The sequence below is a fragment of the Strix aluco genome, chromosome 6 (assembly GCF_031877795.1).
Source record: "Strix aluco isolate bStrAlu1 chromosome 6, bStrAlu1.hap1, whole genome shotgun sequence".
Taxonomy (NCBI): domain Eukaryota; kingdom Metazoa; phylum Chordata; class Aves; order Strigiformes; family Strigidae; genus Strix; species Strix aluco.
This window is the reverse complement of record NC_133936.1, coordinates 28,787,385-28,811,493: the sequence shown is the minus strand read 5'-3', so window position 1 is coordinate 28,811,493 and position 24,109 is coordinate 28,787,385. Positions and strand designations below refer to the sequence as shown.

At 41.9% G+C, this 24,109-nt stretch overlaps 1 protein-coding gene across 1 annotated transcript; it reads right to left on the bottom strand.

Annotated features, from left to right (window-relative positions):
* Window positions 1-10,879: 10,879 nt before the first annotated feature.
* On the bottom strand, window positions 10,880-22,351 carry CD28 (CD28 molecule). Its single transcript, XM_074828304.1, has 4 exons — window positions 22,241-22,351; window positions 15,613-15,966; window positions 15,233-15,351; window positions 10,880-12,340 (listed from the first exon to the last, which is right to left on the bottom strand). Exons 1-4 carry the CDS (start codon window positions 22,293-22,295, stop codon window positions 12,200-12,202), a joined length of 669 nt encoding a protein of 222 aa, XP_074684405.1. The 5' UTR covers window positions 22,296-22,351; the 3' UTR covers window positions 10,880-12,199.
* Window positions 22,352-24,109: the final 1,758 nt, after the last annotated feature.

The following is a 24,109-nucleotide window of genomic DNA, read 5'->3' as shown; positions in this document are numbered from 1 at the left end:
ACTGAAAACAAAGCCAGCTAAGCCCAAAAGGCAGTAACAATATATATTCCTTTCTTTTCATTCCTTTTTCCTTGGTTATACACCCAATTTAAAAGCAAACAGCCACACATGCCAATCACATTACAATTCCTTACATTTTCTTGTATTCTATTTCCCAGTCAGTCAGCTCTCATCTGTTTTGCTTTTACCTTCTAAACTCTTCAGGGCATGGAATATCACTTCAGCTTGTACAGTGTGAAAAAATAGATCTTTGCTTATTACTGTAATATAAATGCATATTTGTGATCACAATGATTGCAATTGCAGAAAATGAAAATCATAAAAATTATTTCTCAAAGCTCCTGTTAAAGGCCATGAGATGATTGCTAGCTAATGATAGAAACACATTTCTTTCAGGACAAGCTAGTCCATCATGAAGGCTTAATATCTTCCACTGGAGCAGCTAGGTTTAGTTGGAAACAAGACACCATTGCCAGATGGAGCATAGGTCTGTGTGTTTATGTTCTGATGCAAAATGCATGTGAAAATTCTCAAGAGTTCTGGGTCCCCAAGGAATGAGGCAAGAGAGTTAGTAAGATCTAGTTTGCGAGAGGACTGACTGATGCGTTCAAATAGCAAGTTTCTTCAGGCATGTTTTTTTCCATTAGAAAAGGCCACACTTTGCCAATCAGAGAACAGGGCAATTGGTAGTCACTGAGCAGCATGGACTGTTTGTTACACTGAGCAAAGCTGGAGAAATGGAAAAGCATGCTGGCATAAGTGTAAAAGAAACATTACGTACTCACAGAACCGACTTTGTGCGTATATGTTTAACCCCTCCCAACCACAGACAGATGTTCCCCAAGGGGAAAAGCATTTTCAGTATGTTCTAATTTGGAGGGGGTGGGATGGTGAGGTGGGGCTAGAGAACCTTCTGCCCTTTGAGAAACACTCATTTGTCTTCTGGCTTGTGTATGTGTGCTTGAAATGCACTCTGTTCCTCTTCCTTAACATCGCCCCCAGTTGTGATGTTGCAAATTTGTTGCAAATCAAGCATCAGCAATTTTCTCCCTCGGTGGAACTGCTTCAGAGCAGTGCTGCGCTTGAATACAGTGTGAGGGGATTACCTGTGGTTTCTGGGTTGTGAAATGAGAGATATCACTTACAGAGCAATCTGTTGATACTGCTTTCTTGGCTTCCCTTTGATGATGACTCGTGTAGCCATACAAATAAGTGCTAAAGTGAAAAATAAGCTCTGGTAAAACCACAGCTCTGATGGCCAGATGTGTTCCAAGTAGTAAATAAAAGGCCTACCAGAAAGGAAGTGAAACATGTGGAAGGAAGAAAACAAGAACATTTATGTGTTTCTGTCCCATCCCCTGCAACTTTGTAGGTTTGTTTTTATAATACTTTCCTCTCCATGGCTTTTAGTGCTGACATTTGCTGAGGAAGGGATGAGGATCTGATATAACACCTTCTGAACTTATCACTGTCATTTGTACTACAGTATGAGGAGCTTGACCAAGACTTGGGGTCTCAGGTACTGTACAAAAATGTAGCGACTAGTAACACATAGCCCAAAGAGCTTGCAGTCTCAATAAGGAAGATACATGGGAAGTACCAATGAAAGCTCAGACAGTACTGAGTATAAAGCTTATCTCTCTCTGCTTCTCTGTAGCATCTCTATGTTACACTGCTTCTGCCATGTCTTTCTGACGACTCCTCAGCCCAGTTGATCTTGGCCACCAAACTATTGAGTTGTAGGGACAAGGAGGTGTCTTAGACCAGCTGCTTAGCTACCCAGAGATTCAAAGAGCTTCAGGGCATCTGCAAGAATAGCTGAAGGTATAGACTTCAGTCTATCCTAGAGTGGCAGGTTAATAGACATAGTAGTATATGTTATTTAATGTTTTGGTCAGGCATGTCTTTATTCTTGCTGTACACGAATATGCCTGCAATCTGTGCAAGAATAAATTACAAACTAATTTATTCTCGGCATGCAAAGCAAGTTCCACATTTTGCAGAGGGAATGTATGCCAAGGATGCCCTGTCAATACCCTGGCAATCTTCATGAGAAATAAAAAATTTGAGTCAGTCTGAACCTCCTGCTCCCAAGCTAGACACATCACCTTCACTTGCCTCTTTGCTGTGTGATGAGGTATATTCCTCATCTTTCCTGAAGAGCAATGGGACAGATGATCTTCACAAGGCTCCAGCCTGGCGGCACAGACAAATTCTGACACAGATCTTTGACTTTCTGCTGCCTTCCATTTGCCATACTGCCTTACCACAGTGTACTGCCATGCCTCTTTCACTCCCACAGCAGCAGATATGCTGTCTCCTTTCTACATGCACATGTGCTTCCCAACCCTGTCTTCTGGTAACCAAAGGTTGTCATCCTCTGTCTGTAAGTACTAGGGGACATCTTGGGTTATGGAAAGTCTGTCAGAGATGGGCAACTCTGTGACCACAGGAAAACTCTAACAATCCCGAAAACCTACAAGTGATCAGACAGGGATTAGTTCCTTTTGTTCCTGAGAAGCAGACAGATCCATGAAGGACACACAGACACACGTGCTAGCAGTTTCCTGTGGTGCAAGGTGAGGGAGGATGGGGGAAATGCATGGACTATAAAAGCAACCATTGTGCTCTGCAGCTTGTGTCTGGGAAGCCCAGCTGGAAGGTCTGAGCTATTGCAGAAGGGCAGAAGTGAAACTGCAGCTGTGATCAGACTGGACATTTTCTGGCTCAAGCCACTAGTTCCTCCTGTTCCTGTGGGGCAGAGGGTCCCCCACAAGATGCACGTGTGGCGTGGTGCGGTAGCTAGAGTTTACAAGCAGTGCGAAGAATGGTCCAGTTGTTCTTTATGCCCTTACAACTGCTGAGCTTCATATGTGTGCCTGAGCACCACGCCTCTGCTTTCCCATTGTTTTTTTTTTTCATTTTTAATCTCCTCGAGCAAGGACCAGGACATCACTCCTGTGTGTGTCACATGTATAGTCTGTACATGTCACAAGTACATCTTCTAGCCCAGTACAGTGCCAGCCCAAGTGCCTTCCAGATGATACCTAAGCAGAGATGAAGCATGGAGAGGCCAGGCAGGATGAGCCCACTGGCTCCAGCTGGGGGAGGAGGGACATCTGAGTGCAAGCCAGCGTTCACAGTGATGAGTCACCCAGGTATGCACAGTAACTACAGTGGTGGCCCTGCCGACACCCGCAAAATCCTTTGCACTCTCTCTTGGTTTCCTGTTCCCAGCACAAAAACTGTTTGCCTTTAGCAAGTTAAACCTGTTGCTTCCCTGTATTTCCCCCCTGCCTTGGATCCTTTAGTGTTTTGCTGTGCAATCTACGTGTCTGAGATCCTAAACGTGGAGAGATTACAGTGTGACCTCACTCCTAACCAATCTGATAATGATACTCAGCTGCTAGCGCTCATGCTATTCAACAAGAGGCAGCACTGGACTGATCAGTGCCTCAGATTTCACAGATCTTAGATTCTGATATTGTTCCCTAGTCAAAACTGATAAATGTTAGTTTGTTGACCCAGATTGCAACCCAGCATTTACATGAGGGAAGAAGACACTCCCACAGCAAGTTGCACAGATGTGCAACTTCCTCACACAGCTAATGATACTAAGATCAGCTGAATTCTTCGCCTCAGTAAACGGACACAAGATCTTGTTGTTTGCAAGAACAAGGAATTAATCATTATTGAGCAAGCATTCATTATGGCAGCTATCGAGAACAAGTGAGTTTAATTTTTGTAAAGAGGTCTGTTTAGTGGAAAAGGTGAATGTCATATTTTGCACTTGGGTGAGAAGGATTAGTCAGGTCCTTGGTTTGCTTGGGCTGTAGCTGGGGCACAAGAATAGTGCCACATGCACTCCTGCTTGATGATTAGAACAGCTGTAGCAGAGACACGGGAAATCCACTCTGATCTGTAGTCAAAAAGGAATGGTCATCAGTGTTCTCACTGGGCTTAGTGATAAAAGGGAGAATCTTATTAATGTATCTCAAATCCAGGGCTAGAGCAAATTACAGCAAATTTAGAGGTGGAGGAAAGTCTCATTTTTAAATACAGATACTCTGAATTTATAATTTTTCATTTTTCTGATACTTCTTATATCTCAGAGGCTGGTGAGTTGACCCAGGGAAGTCAGCACACAGCCAAGTCAAACACCATTAATCTAAAGATATCTTAGACCCAATGAGCATACTGTGCTTGATGTGGAATTCAAGATATATGCTCACTGTTTTTTTTAATTTATTTTATTTTTACATATATACATAATGACGGAAAGAAAAGACAAAAGCTTGCATCTGTGTTTGTACAATTGTTTTCATGTCCATGCACAAAGTATCCCTCAGTAGTTCCAATGCAGTAGATGCCTTTGTTTTAAATCTTAAAATAGTGATTTTTATGCAATGTATGCAGCAAGCAGTATTTAACTGTGTGCAGATTCACTCTGTCACAGACACAAACGTGAAAGCATAGAAGAAACGCATCTTCTACATCTTCTACACAGATGCTAACACTTGTGTCATGGGTGGTGACCCAAGGCTTCCAAGCATCCCTCAATAGGAGCCTGAACAAAATGTTCTTCTGTAAACTGATTGCACAGCAGATAGCTTTTATTGTTGCAAATCCCCATAGTTCAGTAGATGGGAGGAGAGGGGAGGGAAAATCAAACTCCATGCCCTGGGAGCCAGGTTATCTTAGTGATTTACAAATGACCTCAGTGATCTGCAGTGATTCTGGGTACTTGATATTGCTCAAGTCCTTCTGTCTCCCTCTCTCTCTCTCTCTCTGTCTCTGTCTCTCTCTCACTCTCTCTCGAACTCTCTCTCTCTCTCTCTCTCTCGAACTCTCTCTCGAACTCTCACTCAGCATAATAAAGCTAAGGAAATCCAGGAGACTAAATTCAGTGGTGCAGATTAGTGACGGGAAGGAAAATGGATATGCATGAATTAAAAAAGACCATTTGCCTTCTCTGATCTGCAAATGTTTTTCTCTCAGCAATGCAACTTCTTTTTTTGCAGGTGACACCCACACATCTCCTTCACTTACTGGCGATGATAATAAAGGAGATAAACAACTGGAGCTCATGCAGTTAGACTTAATCTTTGTATGTCATCGTCACCAAGCAAAGCCACAGCAATAGGAAAACAGAGCTGTTTGCTGCTGCTCATTTCTAACTGACATTTCTTCACCAAGTTGCTCATGTAACCTATGGACTCTTTGAACTCTGAAATTTTGTGCCTGCTATCTTTCACAGTGTGTGGGTACTGCCATGCAGTGCTGAACTGCAGTAGATATATCCTCTGCCTATACCCTGGTCCTCATTTTGCTTCTCTGCCATAGTGGTTTGAATTCAGATTGCAGAACTACAACAGAAACTCCTTAAAAAAAAAAAAAAAAAAAAGAGTAACAGGAAAGGAATACTCTGATTTTAAGACCTTATACTGCAGGTCAAATGTAGGATTTGTAAGTAAGCAATCCTTTAGTTCAGAAAGAATAAAAGGCAGAAATAAAGCTAATTTTAAAATATTTTTTGGTTAAGTGTATATACATGGTTATTTTGACTTAAATCTCAGGAAATAACCACAGAACCTTCATCCTTCCAAGGGCTGCTTTTATTGGAGGAAACTCACTGGAGCTGCAGTCCAAAGTAACGCATTTCTGTAGTTGCTGGAGACAAGCCCTGGAGTCGCTTAACTCCACTTTTCCTGCAGTCAGCCATTCATCCATCCTGCCTTTCCATTCTGCTGTGGTTTGCTTGACCATTGCCCTTCGAATATAATTTGCTGCTTTCATCTCAAGAGTTTCCTGGGACTCAACAGTGTGGCCAAATCCGCGCACAGGACCTAACCTGGCTTTCCCTATCAATGCAGCTAGTTTCTCATTGATGCATAGCAGCCTATGCAGTAAAAATTACTTCTTAAGGCAAGAAGGACTTAGGGGGGAGTTAATACTGTTATTTCTAGTATATGGCCAGGGAGAGGCAGAAGTCTGTTTTGTGTAGTGCATCCTGCAGCTGGTTTGTTCATTTCCATTCCCTGAGGGACTGTTCCAGAGTTTCACTGAAGTGGTTTCGGAGTGGTTTCTCCTTTAACCCCTTTTGTTTCTCCCATCCTTAGTGGATTGCTCCATCACAGGGCTGGACTTGAACGTAGTGTCAACTTCATGTGTCTACAGCAGGGAGAGAGGTTATTCCCTTGCTGTCCAATTCTGTATCTTCATAGTCTCATACTTTGTTGTTGTTAAGATAAAACATTGGCATTACTTCAGCATTCTGCTAATGAGAGAAAGAGCTACATGGGATAATGCTCCCAAAGGCGACATTGCGCCCTGGACTTCAGCCTCTGTCCCTGTGCATCAGGAGCTGATGAGCTATGCAAACAGAGAAACAATTTCCTTTCTCCAGACAGTTCTGATTTGGTTGGGGAAGGCTGAGAACCCCAGGAAGAAATGCAAGCAGACTACTTCATCATTTTCATGAGGAAAAAAAAAAAAATCACTCTCATCTTGACTACTGGTGCTTGAAGATTAAAGTAGCCCAGAGGCTGTCACAGGCAGCAAGCATAGCAGGAAAATTAGTTCATTCTGACTCACAACAGAGTGATCTAATTTAATGGGGCACTGACAAGGCGGTCGGGCATTAACTTAGCTGTTATCTACGTTAGCCTGATTCATGGTTGTGTCCTGCCACAGCCCTCCATATGGGGGGCTTGAGATGTCATTCAGACTCTGTGTCGCCAACGGAGCGCCTCTCTGGCAGTACCTGGAGCCTCTTCCTGCAATCCTGCGCTTGCTGCAAGGGAGGGATCAGCATCTCTTAGCAGTACATGCTCAGATTAGAAGGCAAAGTCCTTGTAGGCAGGCATAAAAATACAATTGTAATTAAAGAGCCACTCCGGTCACACAAGGGGGCAGAAGAGAGGCTGGATAGGAAAGCTTCCTTCTGGCATTTCCTGCCTTTGATTTCTTAATTTTGCAACCTGATCTCTTTTCTTTTAAGGTACTTTAGTATGTAATTTCTTAAGCTTCTTTATTTTAGAACAAAAGGATTTTGTAAAAAGGCCATTTGATCCTCCTACCAGATTGAAACCACTATGTTAATTTCCACAGAACTGTACTGTTACAAATTGCTTGTTTGCATCTTTGTTTTTGCTGGTTAGGGAGTAATCTTTCCTGCCTGAAAAACTAGAGTTGTTCCAGCCCATGAGAACATTTCAACCTGATCCAGAATAGTTCCCCTGAAGGAATAAAAAGCCAGTGAGGAAAAGGAATGATGTGGCCACATAATGATATAATGGCTAGGAAAACTCTGGCATTTGAAAATTCCTGGTCATTTCAATGGTCAGATGACTGAGATGGAGCCAGATCCCCAAAACTGAAGTGGCCTGGTAAGTTCATGGGTCCTGAAAATAAAGTTACATTTCGTTTTTATTAACAAAAAAATGAGAAAAAGTAAGAACCAGTCACTTGATCCTGGAGATCCGGTAAAAAAACCCCAACCAAACAAAAAAACCACCATGAATTTGAGACCATTCAATTTTTTGTCTCTTTGCAAATGGGTTTGTATGAAATTGGCAGCCTCCTCATACTTTGTCAGCCAAATTGGCCACATCAGACTATCTGCATGCCCTTGAGGCTGGAATAGTAATGTACTGTAATGTGATGCTCTAACAAAAGCACCTAATTGTGAAGAACAATCCATTTGCATCAAGATAAGCAGCTAGTAATGTTTCCCTCTCACAGCCACTTACAGACACTGACTTTGGCTACAAATTACTGCCTAGTGCTGTTTTCAGCCTTTCCCACTCTTTATAGGACCTTAACAAAGCTGATGTTGTACTCATTACCCTAACCTGTTTTCCGGTTAGTGTGAGTGACTAACAAAATTATGTCTTGGTCTGTGATTCATCTTGAATAAAGTATTTTCCAGTCACACAGCAAAAGCCTTGCTGAAAGCGGAAAGATTTGATCTTTAGCACTGAAGCCTTTGCTCATGTGCTCCTAAAACTCAAGCTTTTTGTACCATGTTATTTATTAGTATCAGACATACCATCAGTAGCCAAAGTTGCTTCTGCTGTCAGGGCATGGCTACAGGCATAATGAACTTGGCAATTGCCAAAAGCCTGCTATGCACAGGAAATGAAACGTACAGAAATTAAATGCACTGTGGGAAGCACCTGGTGTGTGGGATTCCCACGTGGTTGTTTGGCACGACTGAAAATCTAAAGATGATGGGAAAAATCAAAGGGATGAAAGACCCCAAATCCTTCAAACAGAAAACAAGTACCTATCCAATCACCACATGGCTCCAATCTCCTATGGCAACTCCTTCCCCCAAACTGAAGAGGAATGTGGCATACAAGACAGCCTTTGTGAAGCAAATAACTAGCCAGGAGTGCATGTGGAAGACTGCACAATGGTGTTAGAGATTAACAAATTGGATGGGTTCCTGAACTGCTGAGTCTGGCATAGAAATGAAAGTAAAAGAGATGATATGCAAAGAAGGAAGATGTGATATTGTTTGACAGACATGCAGGGTTATGTTTATAGCTGCAAAAGAAAGAAGAGGCATTTTGAAAAATCTGATACAGGAGGAGGATATTGGAATTTGGGGGATTCAAACTAGAAGGAATGTCCAAGACTTTTGGCTTTAGTGAACCTGACAACCCCAACGGTGAAGTTTCAAAATACTGCAAAGATAACACAGGCTACCTCCTTGGCATTCATCTCCTAGGGGCTTGGTGTCTGGAAGCGTAGACCAGCCAGGCTGTTGTTTTATGCTGTGCTGGAGACATGCAGAACAGGAATCAGCATGCAGGGGGCCAGAGCTGCACAACCCTTGGTTGACCCCTTGCAACATATGTTGATTGCCGTTCAGATACGATGACTTCAGATCAGATGTTACTGAGATCCAAAAGTGGGGGAAAGGAGGCCAATAATTTAAATCACTGTTCAGCAGGATTATATTTGCATTTGAATTAAGACCTGTGTGCAAGGCAGACACCCTACTGATCTCTCACTGCCCTCCATGAGGTCCATTTTCCAAGTTCAGAGCAGCAACACAGGGAGGTTTCTCTTTACATCATCCCATAAACAGCATATAGACCCCAAAGGCAGGGCTAGGAAGGGCCAGGGCTGTCCTGGCATGTTATGCATTGCCTAAAACCAGATGGAATAAATTAGGATTGCTCAATTTGTCATATATGCTAATCCACATATGCAGAGCCAGACTCTAGGCTTAACTGGCTTGCTTCTCTGCAAACACTTTCTTTTATTCCCTTACAGTGGTGGATAAAAGGTATTTACTGGTGTCTCATCTCCAACAGTCTGTAATTCATGTCCCTACAGTGCTTTAATATAATAGCGATGTCCATTTTAACACAGTGCTGGGCCTCTTCTGTCCTGGTTCTCCTAATTTTTTCATTATATATTTAGGATGTTTCTCTGTATCTCTCTTTCTTTTTGGTCAGTGAAATGAATTAATACTTGTTCCAGATGTTCCAGGACTTACTTTCTAGTATCATGTCCTGGGAGCTATCAGTATGTTTTAAATATGGAAATTACAAAAGTGTTAGGGGAAGGAAAGCAAATTATACTAACATTTGCTTTAGAAAGTAATACTTTCCTCTGACTGGCCTCAAGCCCAATGCATTTATTTAGGATTTAATTTATGGTATCTATTTAATAATTTTAAAAGGAGATTGCAAAAAATATAATAAAACTCTAAGGAATATAGATATAATGAAATAGATACATCTATATCTAAAAAAATATATATGCAGTTTAAACAAAGAACATTTACCCTGTTTTATGCTTTTGATACACATTTGACATCTCACCTTGCATTTGCACTAGAAGATGTGATTTTTCACTGCGCATTGTAATCAGAGCACTTGTTAATGTCGTGTAGTACAATGACAACACTGATAGATGGCATGAAGCATGGCGAGACAGTGCTGTACCCTGATGGAGGACTGTGCCCAGCCTGCTGCGCTCTACCACAAGTGGCTGGATGCCCCTGGCACAGGATGATCCACTTCTCCCCAACAAGTGAGGAGGGAGGTGGCAAGGCATTAGCACCCCTCCAGTTAGTGCCAGCAAGGAGGGCCAGGCTGGGCCCATGCAGGGACTGCCATGGCTCCTTCCTAGCTCCCTCCCCTCCACCCCCTGCACATGCTCCTTGCTGCCTCAGCTGTAGTACAGAAGTGCAGTAAGGGGCTTTTCAGGAAAAGAGGGTAAAAAATGAATGTGGAAAAATGTCAGCCTTGGGGGGTTTGTGCGTGGGGTGAGGGTAAAGTAGAACAAATAGATAGACTTTTTTTGAAGTTCTTCAACTCAACCATAAGCCTTTGGGTTTACTGAATGGACCCAGAGTAAAGCTCTCAGGGCCTGCTGGGTCCAAGACCACGGTCCCCTGCCAACTGCACAGCACTGCCTCATGGCAGTGGGTGCTCAGGCCTGGCTTGCCATTGCTACTGTGGGCTCTGCACCCTGCTCTGGCAGAGCTGGACCTGGCTGGGGGGACAGCAGGTACCTCACCACTGCCCAGAGGTAGCACAGCACCCTCCAGGAACATGGTTCATGATGACATCGCTTAGAATGAATGCGTTGGGGTCCAGTCAGCAAAATCAAATAAAACTTCCAATTTGGAAGTTGCAAAGTTTTTTTCTTGGGTTGAGATGTCAAAGCAGATTGTTGCCACACTTCCACATCTCTAGTTTTGACATGTCCCTTCAAAGAGAGAAAGAATCTTCTTATCCCATTTTAGAGGAAAGTAAACGTACAATCCCAATTTTATTTCAAGGTGGGAATATGGATTTGTTTTTCATGTAATTGTTTATTCAGTAGTCCCTATAAAATAAACCTCATCTCCTCAGTATGAAAAGGGATTTTATGCCAAGACAACCCCCCAATTACAGTTTAGGATGTTTTGTTAATGTAAACATGCTTAATTGAAGGAATGAAGCAAGTTTTGCTGAACACTTTGTCCTACTCCAGCATGGAGCATTCCTGAAGAACAGATAGAAACATCCAGTCAACACAAAGTTCCTTGAAATACTCAGAGCAGTCCCTGCAGGTGGCTGAGCACTTGCATGTCCTATTCACAATAGTGGCAACAAAGGACCCTCTCACAACCCATAAATTGGGTACTTATGGGAAAAAAATTCAAATGATGTTTAGTTGCCTATAACTGGACTGAGATTTTTGAAAGAGCTCTGATGCAAACAAGGTGCCAGAAGAGGTGCATGAATTTTCAGGAAGACTCAGCAGAATGCCTTTTGGATACAAACAAAAATTCAGAAGTGAAAGTAGAGCTCTTCTCAAAATCTGACCTCTGTGTCTTCTAATACTTCCCATATGACTTTGAGTTGCCTCACTCTAGGAGGCAAACAAAAGAGAAAAGGGGTGCTTCAGGATGACAACAGATCTTCCTCTCCCACTTGTCTTGATTTTGTCTTCAGGTTGATTACTTTCCTATTCTGTGGAGTTGTTTGGTCATGACTTCAAATGGCCTTATGAATATTTACAAAGTGTCCAACCTAAGGACTCACATGTTGAAGGTTTAGTAGTTTTCTATCAATATCAGCTTGATTTGTCCTGGCAGCCCATTTGTGCCGCTGCCTAATAGCTTGGATGCCTTCAGGCTGACTTTTCCCTCTTTCTTTCAAGCACGTGTTTCGAACTTCAAACTGTGCGCTGGTCTTGTAGGGAAGAAAAGACTTTTTTTTTTTTTTTTACATTTTGCCGTATTTAACAGTAACAGGGGTTTCTGAGGATTAGACATACAGGAAAGCAAATTAAGGGTTAAATCTGAGGCAGCAGTTATTGGGAAAGGTCAGAAGTTCTGATTCTCCCAACAGCTGAGCAAAACCACAAGTGTTAGGAGGAGACCAGCTCTGAGGTTTGATGCCATCTTTCTGTCTTACCCACTGACAACCCTCAACACAAGTTGTACCTCATTTTCAGCCATCATGGAGAACAATCCTTTTTTACTCCCCCCCCCCACTCCCGCTTTTTATGTTTGTTTGTTTGCTTGTTTTAGTAAAATACCAAAGTTTAGCCAATACTTGCTATGGTGTAGGTATCCATGGTGAATAACAACAAACATGATGAGAAAATGAGAGGCTGTCCTTCCATGTCCAAGAGCGAGTGACTGCCTAGAAGCACATGAGGCTACTGGTGGGTCAGCTGGTGGGTATCATGGCTGCCAGGACCGATATGCAGTGTAGTCTCGTGTTGGCGCATAGGATGGGTAACCCTTGTTCTTTTGGTATGGTGGATGCCGGGGAGTCATGTTCATGTAGTCACTCTGATGGTACATACTCTTCTTGGATTTTTGCTGTGGAAGAAGTTTGAAGAGAAGTGTGAAAACATTTCTGCAATTAGTCTGCCCTGCCTGGGGCAAACATTCAAAAAGGGAGAAGAAAGGGAACAGGCATCTTTTGAGCAAAGGGGTTTTGACTGTCAATAAGACCTGAGACAAGTTAATAATGTATTTGATTAATTTTTCCTTCTTTGAATTAACAGATTGTCTCACCCAACTCCCATATTAACTACTGACAGTTGTGGCCCTAGGTCCTGGTTCAGGGAAGCAGGCATATTTATAAAGCAGCCTCAGGTTTAAATACATTTACAAAAGAATTAGAACACATGTTCTCATAAAATAATCTATGGAATTTGCCCAACCTGAATGTAAGTCTCCAGCTTATCTGCTGAGAGATTTACAGTGTTAGTTCTCCGGGTAAAAGAATGCTGCAAACCAAGGATACAAGCTGATACCTCTCACCATCAATTCTCAGCTATGGAATGACTCAGCAGAAGCAATACAGTCTGAGCAGTGAAGGCTGTCCTCATTTATTAGGAGAAAAAGAAATTAGCTTAACTCGAACAGAATAAGAGCAGGAAAAATCAGCTCCAGCTATGTGTATCATGGTTTACCCACCATGTACAGTAGTAACACACATTGTATATGTTGTTCTGAGCCTTCCTTCAAGGGGCAAAAGAATCAGAGCTGATGTTAATCTTTTATCTGTCTTGCTATCTGGGCCTTAAAAATCTCATTTCTATTGTTGAATTCCTGCCTTATAATGCCCCTGTGAGACAAGGCAGGCATCATCTCTTTCAGAAATAAGAGTAGCAGAAGACAGGTGAAAATTTGCCTATAATCACAGAGGAAGTTTGTGGCTACAGCAGCATTTGAACCTCTGACTGCTGCAGATTGTGCACAAGGTTGGTGTTTTTGCATAGCTTAAGGCTTTATTGATCAGGGACTAGGTAAAGTGCTTCCATGCTTTTTCCTTAATACTGATCATACCTTCTTTTGCAATCTCCTTTTTACTGAAATTTCTTTCCTACGTACATAAATATTTGCATATGCTGCAATATACTCGTGGTGTTGTGGAATTGGAGGAGGTTTGCATTAGCAAATGTGATGGCTGAATTATGCTGTACATGCAGAGTGAGGCAGTTACTATGAAACATCTTATGCTTTTTTTATACTAATGTTATATATATTCCAGGTGTTGAACATAAGTTACATAGTGCTTAAGCCAGGCAATGCATGTAAATTATTAGATACAAAAGCTTTACCTGTATGTGTTCATCTCCATAATATAGGATTTTTAATTCACCTAAGAGGTAATTTTGCATGACAGAAGGACATTGTGCTAGTGTGAGTGAATGCTGGACTGTTACAGGATCAAAGACTGCTACTTTTGGAGAGGAAAGCAGTTTTTCTCCAGGGAAGGCAAAAGTGTATGAAAACAGACAAATCTTTAGCTGCTTTCAGGAACTCAAGCAAAACAGGCTTGCTGTGGCTGTCAAGTATCGTATTTTAGGACCTTTTTCTATAATTCACCATGTCTTCTAGGCAGCTGTATTTACATTCAGCAACACTAAATACATCCACACTCAGAGTACATATTATCAGGGAAGTTACCACCAGCAGTGATAGAAGCAGGTAAAAACTGATGCAGCAAACAGCACACATCGCAATGCAGCCTTGTCACTCTTGCTGGGAGCAGACATGTTAGTAGCAAAGTGCATAGCCATTAGGTACCAAATGAATACGGCAGAGAGAAAATGGTTCAGATTGCAAATGATGGATCTGAAGCTACAATATCTCATCAGGGCACAGCCACTGTAGCACAGCACTGTAACACCAGCAGCTGTTTGCCTTAATCCTCTCAGCTCTCCTAGGAGTCAGCTTCTACAATAGGGCACAAAGAAGGACCACTTAACCTGCCTTTGTGTTTCCCTATGGTAATGCCCCTTTTGATTGTTTTCCTTTAGAACTAACCATATATTGAGCAAGTGTATTTTTGTGAAACACTTAACAGATCTCAAGCTTCAGCTAGCAGTGAGAGTGGCTTTCTGTATGCATGCAACATTTAACCTATCAGAGACTCCAGGCCCTTTATACAGGCTACCTCATAATGTGTTGAAAATTGCTATTTAATGACAAAGATACAGGGAAAAGGCAGAGTACAAGGAACAGAGCTCTCTATGGTCAATATTCAAGTCTTTCCCACATGGAGTAAGTAGTGTAATCAGCTCTGGGAGATCACAATGCTATGAATTGTCTAGGAAGGTGTCCTTCTGCTGCCTCTGCATCACACCTCACTCTCTTTACTCCAGCAGGAAGAACTGGATATGACCTGGGCCAGCCAACTCTCCAGAGAGATTAGAAAGCAAAAACAATGAGCCATAAGACTGTCTCAGCTTTCTTAGGGTTAATGTACAGAGGTACATTACAGTCAAGCTGCCAGAAATAGTGGGTACTCAAGGGAACTGCTGGATAGGCACAAGTCATCAGTGCAGATGGTATTAGGCCAACTGAGGGTTCCCTAAAGATTATTTTACTGTTAGCTGAGCTCCTTCTGTCAGTATAGTCTCAAGGGGTTTTGCCAGGAATGCTTGCAGTGCTAGATTTCCCTGACAGGGACAATTGGCAGAGCTAGAGACAGTGTCTTGGTATTGCTGCAGGGCACTGCCAACACTATGGTATTACCATGTGCTTTAGGACTTCACTGTAGGGTCCTGCCTGCCCACCTGGAGAGCATCTGGTGTTTCAATTCTTTTGAGGCATAGCATGGGTGTGCATACATAGCTGGGGTGAAGAAGCACTGTGATACTGAAGTGAGGGGTACTAGCAAGTCTGTGGTAAACATGGCCTGAGAAATGAATTGGGGACAAAGAGCATACAGAGCAAAGGAAAACAGTAGTTTCTTACCCAGTAGTTAATAAAAACTGCAGTTATTAGCATACTGTAGAAAGCAAGAACTCCAGTCACTGCCACCATAATCCACAAAGGAATTGCAGACTGAGGCTCTTGTGTTTGAATGGGTGTCTCTTTAAGGAAAAGAACAAAGAAAACTTTAATAGATGAAAGCAAAAACCTCAATCTCTGCTTATTTACTCCTTGTTCCAATGCACCATCTATATTAATCATCATTTTAAGATGTCTACTTCAGGGCATCAGGAGCAGGAATGTAGTTTTACCAGACAACCCAACTTTTTTTTTTTTTTTGTGAAGGAAACAAACTGCCTCAGGCCATCATGTAGGGAATGTGTATAAGGAGGATACTGGCCTACAGGGATTTTCCAGTTTACCTTTCACGTGAATGACAGTTCCGTTGCTCTTCTCATTGTAGACATATGGGGGTGGATACATGGCCTCGATTTTGCAGAAGTAGATGTCAGTTTGGTTGGCATTCATATTCCAAAGATTGAAGATGACTTTGTCCTTATCGTGAATCCCCTGGCAGTTGAATTCTTTATTTGAGTTACTGCTAATTTTGGTCATGTTCCATGAAATAAAGCAAACTTCAACTGCACTGTCTGTTCCTTTGTGCAGCGAAGCTCGAAATTCCTTCCCTGTTCCATTGTATGTGTAGTTGCAGACTAGAGTTGCAGTTTTGTTAGCTACAATGAGCAAAGGACGCTGAGCCACTAAAATCTTGTTTTCTGGAAGGGAGGGGAGAAAGTGAGAAAAACACTTGTTTATAAAATACAGTATGAGACTTCAGAACCACACATCCTCCCGTGCAATTCTTCTCCATATCTCCGCTCCTCTGCTGACACTCCCTACTAGGGAGTACATAACCACCAAGCTGCAGAAGCAGCTTCTCACAGAAGCTCTTCTTGCAGCAATCCCCCTCTATATAAATAATTACATAGTCACTAGGGGAGACTGTGAGGTCAAGAGTGTTTTTCTTCAGAGTCAGAACACTAGTACAGAAAGTAGTCCATGTGATTAAGATTTAACGTCAGGGCTCAGAAGGCTACTTTGCGTCTGTGTGCGTGTGTGTATATATAAGGCCACCTTAGTCTATCCTTTCCTTAGCAAGCAGTTTCCCAGGGGACATTATGGAGTGAAAATACTGTGAATTAAACGCTTAGTTTAGCAGTCAGATAAGAGGATATTATTTATACATTTGCTTTTTAATCCAAGGACAGACTTGAAGAGTTTGCAGGTGGAATTTGCTGACCATTTCAAGGGTTTGGACCTTGGACAATGAGCACTAAAAACATCAACTGCTATAATTTTAATGTAAAATAAGTAATTTCTCTAGCTAGCAGCTGTAGTAGATTCTTCATCTCTCAAAGGACTCAGGAGCTGACTAATTTGATGCTGCATTGGCACTTAGCACTTGAATGGCCTGCAAAAAAACATGTCACATGAAGGTATAATTCAATTTGAATTGACCAGACTGATACATAAACAGGAAATGTTTTCTGACACGTAGACTTCTGTGCTACCATCTGCCAAATAATGAAACACTGTAAGGACTATGCAGAAAGACAACTTCTTCCAAGAAAAATCATCCTGTACAAATGAGGCCCTACTTACTTACTTACTCTTAAGAAAGAGGAAGGGAGTTTTGGCTTTTAAGCTAAGAACTTGCCAGAACTAAAGACAGCCCTTTTGTGTGTGTATATGATTGTGTAAGTCTTCATGCAAGCTCAACTCATATGATGTTTTAGTAGCCTTTTATAGATCCCTGACAATTGCTGTGGTTGTAAGAATGACAATCGTATCTCTTGTCCTCAAAATCTGCTGCAAAATCTATATTCTTTCTACTTAATCCATGTGCTGAGACATAAAACAGGCTAGTAATTGAAATGGAATGGGAAGGAGGACAGAACCCAAATGCCCAGAGAACAAGTAGTTCACCGTGTTTAACAATATTTAGGACCAAATGACTACATTTAGTGTGTTCACACCTGCACAAGAAGATGGAGTACCCCAGCCTCTTGAGTAGGATACTCCTTTGGGATGAACGTGATCCAGGGAGTAAAGTCAACACAAAGAGATGCATGAGATGGCCAGGACTAGTGGTAGGGTGTGGGCAATAAAAACAACTCACAGCTAGCAGGTTCTCCAGTTACCAGCCCAACCCATGAGACTGCAGAAGTTGTTAGTTTTCTCACTGAAAGTCTTGTTTACCAGTGCTTTCTTCTCATGAGAGCAGGAAGACATGGGGGAATGCTCTACTGCCTCATCTTTAGCAAAGAAAGACTGTAGTCCATCCTCCTTCTGTCTCTGTTCAACATAGTTAGCATGGGGGGTGGAGCAGAGATCATCAGAGCTCTGAAATCCCATGTTTGCAGGGAACCCAAACATTGTGAAATTTTTTGTTTTGATGAAGGTTGAGCATTTCCAGGCTTTCCAGTAGAAGTAGACACAGATCTTGTAATCCTGGAACTGAGTGGCAGATTAATAACAGACAAGGCAGGTCTCTACACGAGGTGCTGCCTGTGGTAAATTTTCATTGAAATTAAGACATTTCAGCAAAACATTTCAGTTTCATCGAATCAGCATTTTCCGACAAAAGCTCTCACATAGGCTTATAAGGCATTCTAGTAAGGGGTGAGGTGTGGATTCCACCCCTTTAGACAAGGTATTTAATCATATTTTTGTTGTCCACAAAATTGATCTTTGACCTAAGTGGCAATGTGCAAGTCTGGGGTAGAATTGCTCTACCTTTAGCACAGCAGAATTCTACACATCTCACTTGAGACAGAGCTAATCTTCTGATTTGCACAGCAGTAGTGCCCACCACTACATCCCAGATTGTCACCGGGACTTCAGAAGAGACCTTTTCTGTCTTGGAGTTTACAACCAAAATAGGCATCCTGGAACAGACACTTGCAAACGCATTACAATTCAGAAAAATGCTTGTCTGTTTTTCACTGCAAGTACTTACAGAAAACTAACGGATGTTTAGTGCTCAGTCTGATGAGATTTTCACTATGGCCAGAGGAAAGAATCTCATCACTGAGGGACCACCTGCAAATGTTATTTAGACTCACCTTCAGACCCCAATGACTTACCCCCACCTTTTGCTGTTGTCAGTTAATCTGGATTCCTGATGTTTAGTACATAGCTTCATGACTTGAGCTCCACTATTTAACTACAGCTTTGGACCATTTATGTCCCTGCCATGATATTGTGCTAAGTGGCAACCAGTGTCTTTTGATACACCCACCTAAAAAGATAAGTTCCTTCGATCTATTTCCACCTCTTGGATTTATGGTCTAGTCTGTTTGCCTTGGCATGCAGGCTGGGTGTTGATAACCCAGCCCCATGCTGCTGATGACACGATGCAGGTTGGCTAAGCAGTGGGAAAAAGTTTATTTGTGGATAAACAAAGACTTCTCCTACGTGATTTAAGCTGAGCACCCAAATCCATTTTCACAAAGTGGCTCTACTAGTTCAAATCTAAATTGATTGAAGGAGATCTTCTGGTTTTCATTCATAGGAACTAGTTAGTTGGGCTGCAATGCCAGCAGGGGCAAGGCAGGCTTACCCCTCAGGCATGTTAAACAGGCCCTGCTGTCATCCTCCTCTGGGCTTGGATTATTTTGAATTGAAGAAAGTCAACCATGACAAAATGTATTGGTTTCACAGGGAAAAAGGAGTAAGGCCAACCATCCCTTACTTCACTTGTGATCTGAATAGGATTTGATTGTATCCTTAGTAGTATCTGGCCCATTCTGGGCAAACATGGGCTGAGGCTGTTTTTGCCTTCACAGAGACAGTTCTTCTCGTAAGTGTCACTTTGGGTTTGTTAAAATGGTGAAACTCTGAAACATTTAGTATGTGTTTCCATTAGTGTATGCTTTCCCCTAAATAGGGTTATGATTGCCATTTCCAGAGCTGTGTTCAGTCATGCTGCATAGTAATAAATATCTATATCTTGGCCTTATCCAGCCAAGAAAATGGCAGTTATGAAAAATCATATGACAAGTTTCAAAAAGCTGTGAAGTCTAAAAATGTAAAATCATTTAAGTCAGCGTGCACAAGCTGCAAGTTTTCTTAGGACCTTAGGATTTATATGCAATGGTGTAGAAGATCTCTAAATGTTTGTTAAGCTTTTTTTATACCTTATTTGTCATGGTAGACATTTGTTATAATTGTATGTGAGGTTTTTTTGCATCATGAAAAAAAATGCCATCCATATATAATATCCATAAAATACTGACTTTCTAATTGTGGACCCCTGTTGCAAGCAAAACTTCATTGAAGTTTTTTTTTCTTGCTTTCTTATTTGCCAAGAAAGTGAAATAGAGACGACAAAGTACGGAAAATAACTATTTTGAGGGTTTTTTTTCCAGAACTTTCCATGAATCATCATCAGCTATTGGAAAAAATATTCTGCTAAAAATATTTTGTACTTTCTTTCTTTTCCATGCCAGTTGACTTCAAGGAGCTATTTGCCAGAGCAAGGAATCTGGGATAAATTGGGATTTCTATAAGCACAGTAAAGAAATGGCTCACAAGTCCCTGGGAGGATAGGGGAAAACCTGAAAGGAGTTTATTTAATCCACAAATAGAAAGACACACAGCTATGTTATAAACAAAGCTATTCCATTTTTGCTGCTGCTGGTCTGTTGTTCAATTACCTTTACTCTTCTTTGCTAGGTACAAGGGTCTTTCCCTTTTACTCTGGTTTTAGGTCACCCAGCTATGTGTATAATATGCAGCTGGAGGGATCTGCCCCTTCTAGCCGTTACAGACTTGCTTTCTGCTAATCTTTCCTACTTTGGTGCGAGTACTGGAGTAAGCATAGTACTACATAAAGCCCAGGTGACACTCTTGCTTTAATCAAAGCCAGCCTGAGCACAGGGGTTTTTCTTGTCAGTTTGTGATTTATTTTTTTTTTTAAACAAGAATTTGTTGATGTCATCCTTATCTCAGCTAACCTCGCCTCATACATCTTATGCATTCGGGTAACCTTAGTGCGTTAGAGGTTGATTTCAACACCCAGAGACCATAAACCAGGAGGTTATGCAGGTAGTAAAAAGATGAGGTCATTTGCAGTATGCTGTAGTGGGAACCTGTTTTATATTACTTATTTCATACATACATGGGACAGGCAACTTGATCTAGCTGCCTCTCTGACAGACCATAGCAAGGTAATTATTTAGTCAACAAAAAGGAGAGGAGGACAAACTTTGTAAATGTTAGTGTTTCTGCAAAAGAACAAACTGTTCTTTTAGGTCCCTTCTGATTCAGACTCCACCTGCACCACTCGCTGGTACAGTCTAACAACAGCAGAATGGGACAAATTCTGTTGTCTTCCCCAAAACAAAATACCTGAGGCATATAATACACTTTGTGGCTTGAAGAAATCCTGCAGGGTTTTGACCTGCCTTAATGTTTTCCATGTACCAAGGATCAATCATCTCTATTGAAATGAAGAGGTGGAGAAAAGGTATGGGAAAAAGATGAGAGCCCTGAGAAGCAAGTGACCTCATGTGCTTCTCTTTAAGCAGTTGAACAGTCTCAGTGATGCTATTGGAGAAACTCAAGTTCTTCATGCAAAGCAAGTGTATAAATGTCTATAGAGTCATGGCATAATCCCCGTGTCTGGTAACCATACACTATATTTTATTTTGTTGCAATTCAAAAGAGTTGCTTAAAAGCTGTTCACACCTCATGGAAATGTTTTTAAAACTGCTAACCCACTGCTGATACTTATCCCCTCCTGGAATCAGTGTCTTCTCTGACAACCCAGGGGCCTGCTGTGGAAATAATTATGATACTGCAAACACATAATTATAAACATGGGAAAAGGACAAGGAAGAAAAAGCCTATGATCTCTTAAAGAAATGTAGATCATGGTGTCATGCAAATTACAATGCCTTCTCTGAGGAAAAGAATTATAGAAAAGGCAGAAATAAGGAAAAAATAGGTTCAGTTGTATCTCTTGTATTAGAAAAAGCAACTCTTTAAAGATGTTCTATATGTTAAAAGTTTTGTCCTGGAAAACAGATTTTTGTTCCTATCTGTAGCTTCCCTGTAAAATACAAAACACTGATATTTAATGGAGAAGACCCAATAACAACAGTTCACAGGCCAGTGGTTTGAAAAATTATCTGTCTCCAGATTATCCTAGCAAAAGCCATCATCCCTTGCATTGCTTTGCATTTTGATGTACCCCTTGGAAAGACGTGTTAACTCTGAACATACGAACACATTGCATCAGCAAGGCAACACTAAGAAAAAATACCCTCAGCCACAACAACCGAAAATTCAGAAAGATTCGGAAAGACTCAGGATTTCAAAATCACAAATGGACATTTTTTGTTGTTGAAGTTCTTTTCACAAAGAAGCTAGATACCTACTAAGTATTAATAAACTACTTAACAATGCAAAAATCAGAAACTCGGCAATTCCCGTCCTCCCATCTTTGAGCTCAGTAAGCAGCTCTGCTTTTGGTCCCTTTATTTGCTAGTTCTGTGAGGATGTGGGTGGGCTCAGCTCTGCAGCCCATCACACGGAGCCAGGCCATGGTGGGACCTGGAGTTGCACAGGAGACTTTGGGGTAGTTGAGAGGCTGCCCCAAGAGAGGCACTGGCACCAGGTCTGCTCAGTCCCTGTGCTCCCCAAGAAGGCACTTGTGAGCAAAATTTGTAAAGCCCGGGTGGAAGGTGAAATAAACCCCTCTTTGTCTATGCATGCAATTTCCAAATGCATCTAAAGAGAAGTCAAATTAAAAGAAAGCTCTTGGGTCTTATCTTAGAGGTATACCTGTGGCTGGAAAAAAAATCAGCCTCTTAGTTACATCAAGTTGATCCTTGTGCAGTCTTAGCAGCATGCTGTCTCTCCCCTTTCATCCAAACACAGAATAATTTGTGCAAAATTAATTCAAAGCTATACTAGACCTTCTACCCCTAATGATCAAAGTGAGAAAAAATAGTGGAAAGGACTGAAATGGCGAGGAGTTGTTACCTGTTACATCAGCAGTGGGGATGAAGCAGAGCACCACGAGGATCCCCAGGAGCATGGTGCTAATGGTGGGCCCGCTGCCTTGTCCCCACCCCCTGCAGGCACTGCCACCTCTCCCAGGGCCCCGCGCCACCAGCCTTCCTGCCCTGCGGGGCCAGGCTGCACCCTCGGTTGCTCACACTTCTCTCCTCCTCCCTCCGCAGCACATGATACACAGCCGAGTGAAACCACTGTAATGGCAACACTTGAACAGGAAGTTAAATTGTTTGATGACTTTAGCCTTAGGAAGTTGCCTCTGCAAAGCTCAGTAACACCTAAAAGTTAGTGGAAGCCTGCCTTTCAAAATAGGGACTCTTGTCCCTGTATTGCAAGATGTGTGCTTGTGTCTGGGGCTCTGCAGGGACAAATGGACTTCCCTAGAGGTGCAGCACTGTTTCTTCACCAAGAGTACACACAGACATACACTATTCCCATCCCTGCGGTAGAAGCAAACAGCAGCTTCCAAGTTCCTGGTGGCCAAACCTGGCCCCTCAGGAAGTTGTGTGCTCGGAAGCTCCATCTCTCCTCACTCCTAGGAGCAGAAACCTTCCTCTCTTGGCCTGCCAGCTTGCTTCTGCCTGTCCTCCCAGCCCCTGAGAACACGGATATATTTTGGCAGTAGATGATCTAGGTTTGTTCATTTTCATTCTTCTGCATCTGCTTGCCACCTAAATGCAGACCAAGCAATGCATGAAATAGTGGTCTAGTACACCTTCCCTTTTTGAAACAAATCCCAAGTTATAAATGAGCGCAACTGTAATCCAATTGACATCTAAATAAAAGCAGCGTGCAGCAAGCACACTTCTCAATTAGTGCTTTCACTAGAAGTCTTCTTATTGAAAGTTTTTATCTTCATCTCACCTGGTAAATGCTCACTCTTCTTTGCTCTGCAAGCTCAATGTCACCTCTCCCCTTGAAACAGCAGGATTGTGAGAGCCAGTTAATGGCATTTATAACTGCCAAGAACTCTGGTTATTAACTATTTACTTTTGTCCTTCAAAGTAGAACTATTTAACTGTATCAGTGCCTGTCATTACCTGTGATTTGAGAGAAAAAGGGAGATGTTTAGCAGGAAGATTTTCAAGAAAATTGGGCTGTTGTAGAAAGGGATGAAGAGCCATGAGTTCTTCCTTTTCCCCCAGTATCTGAGGTCTTTAGGCCATGTTTTATCAGAAATTACGTATGCAATCTAAGAGAAGCTTTAGCTGGTACATCCATTTGCAGTCTAGGAATTTTAACAATTTTATTTTGTTTTGTAATCAGTGTAAATTGCCTGCAATACTAAAGTTTTGGAATTTCCTTGTACTTAAAAAATAAAAAGGAGAAAGAAGTCAGATTCTCTCTTTCTTAGCCTCCTTTTGTGGTTTCTAGGTAAATATCCTGAAACCTTTTTTGAGTCATATGAGTGTACCTGCAGTTATCAATGAAATAGTCTCAGCTTAAATTGAAGTGAGAATCCCTCGACAAAGTTACAAAATTCAGTATCTTTTTGCTGAACTGCCCTGTCTCAATAAAAAACACTGTTGACAGGTAACTGAGCCTACATGTTGTTATCAAGCCTGCTGCACACTTCTGCATCCTGGCTGTCAAATACTTTCTGTATTTGGGATATGGACTGGAAATGCACAGAGGGTACATTCTCACCTCATCACCAAATTAGCAGAGTATATTGTAGAGAGCGAGCTACTGCCACTAACAAAAACTAAGATGGAACAGTGTGCACTTTCTTCAGTGTGGCCATGAACACATTTATTCCCTTCCATCCCTTATTGCTCCTCATGTGCCTCTCCCATGGTAAGGACAGACCAAGGCACTGATTGCAAACAGGTGCTG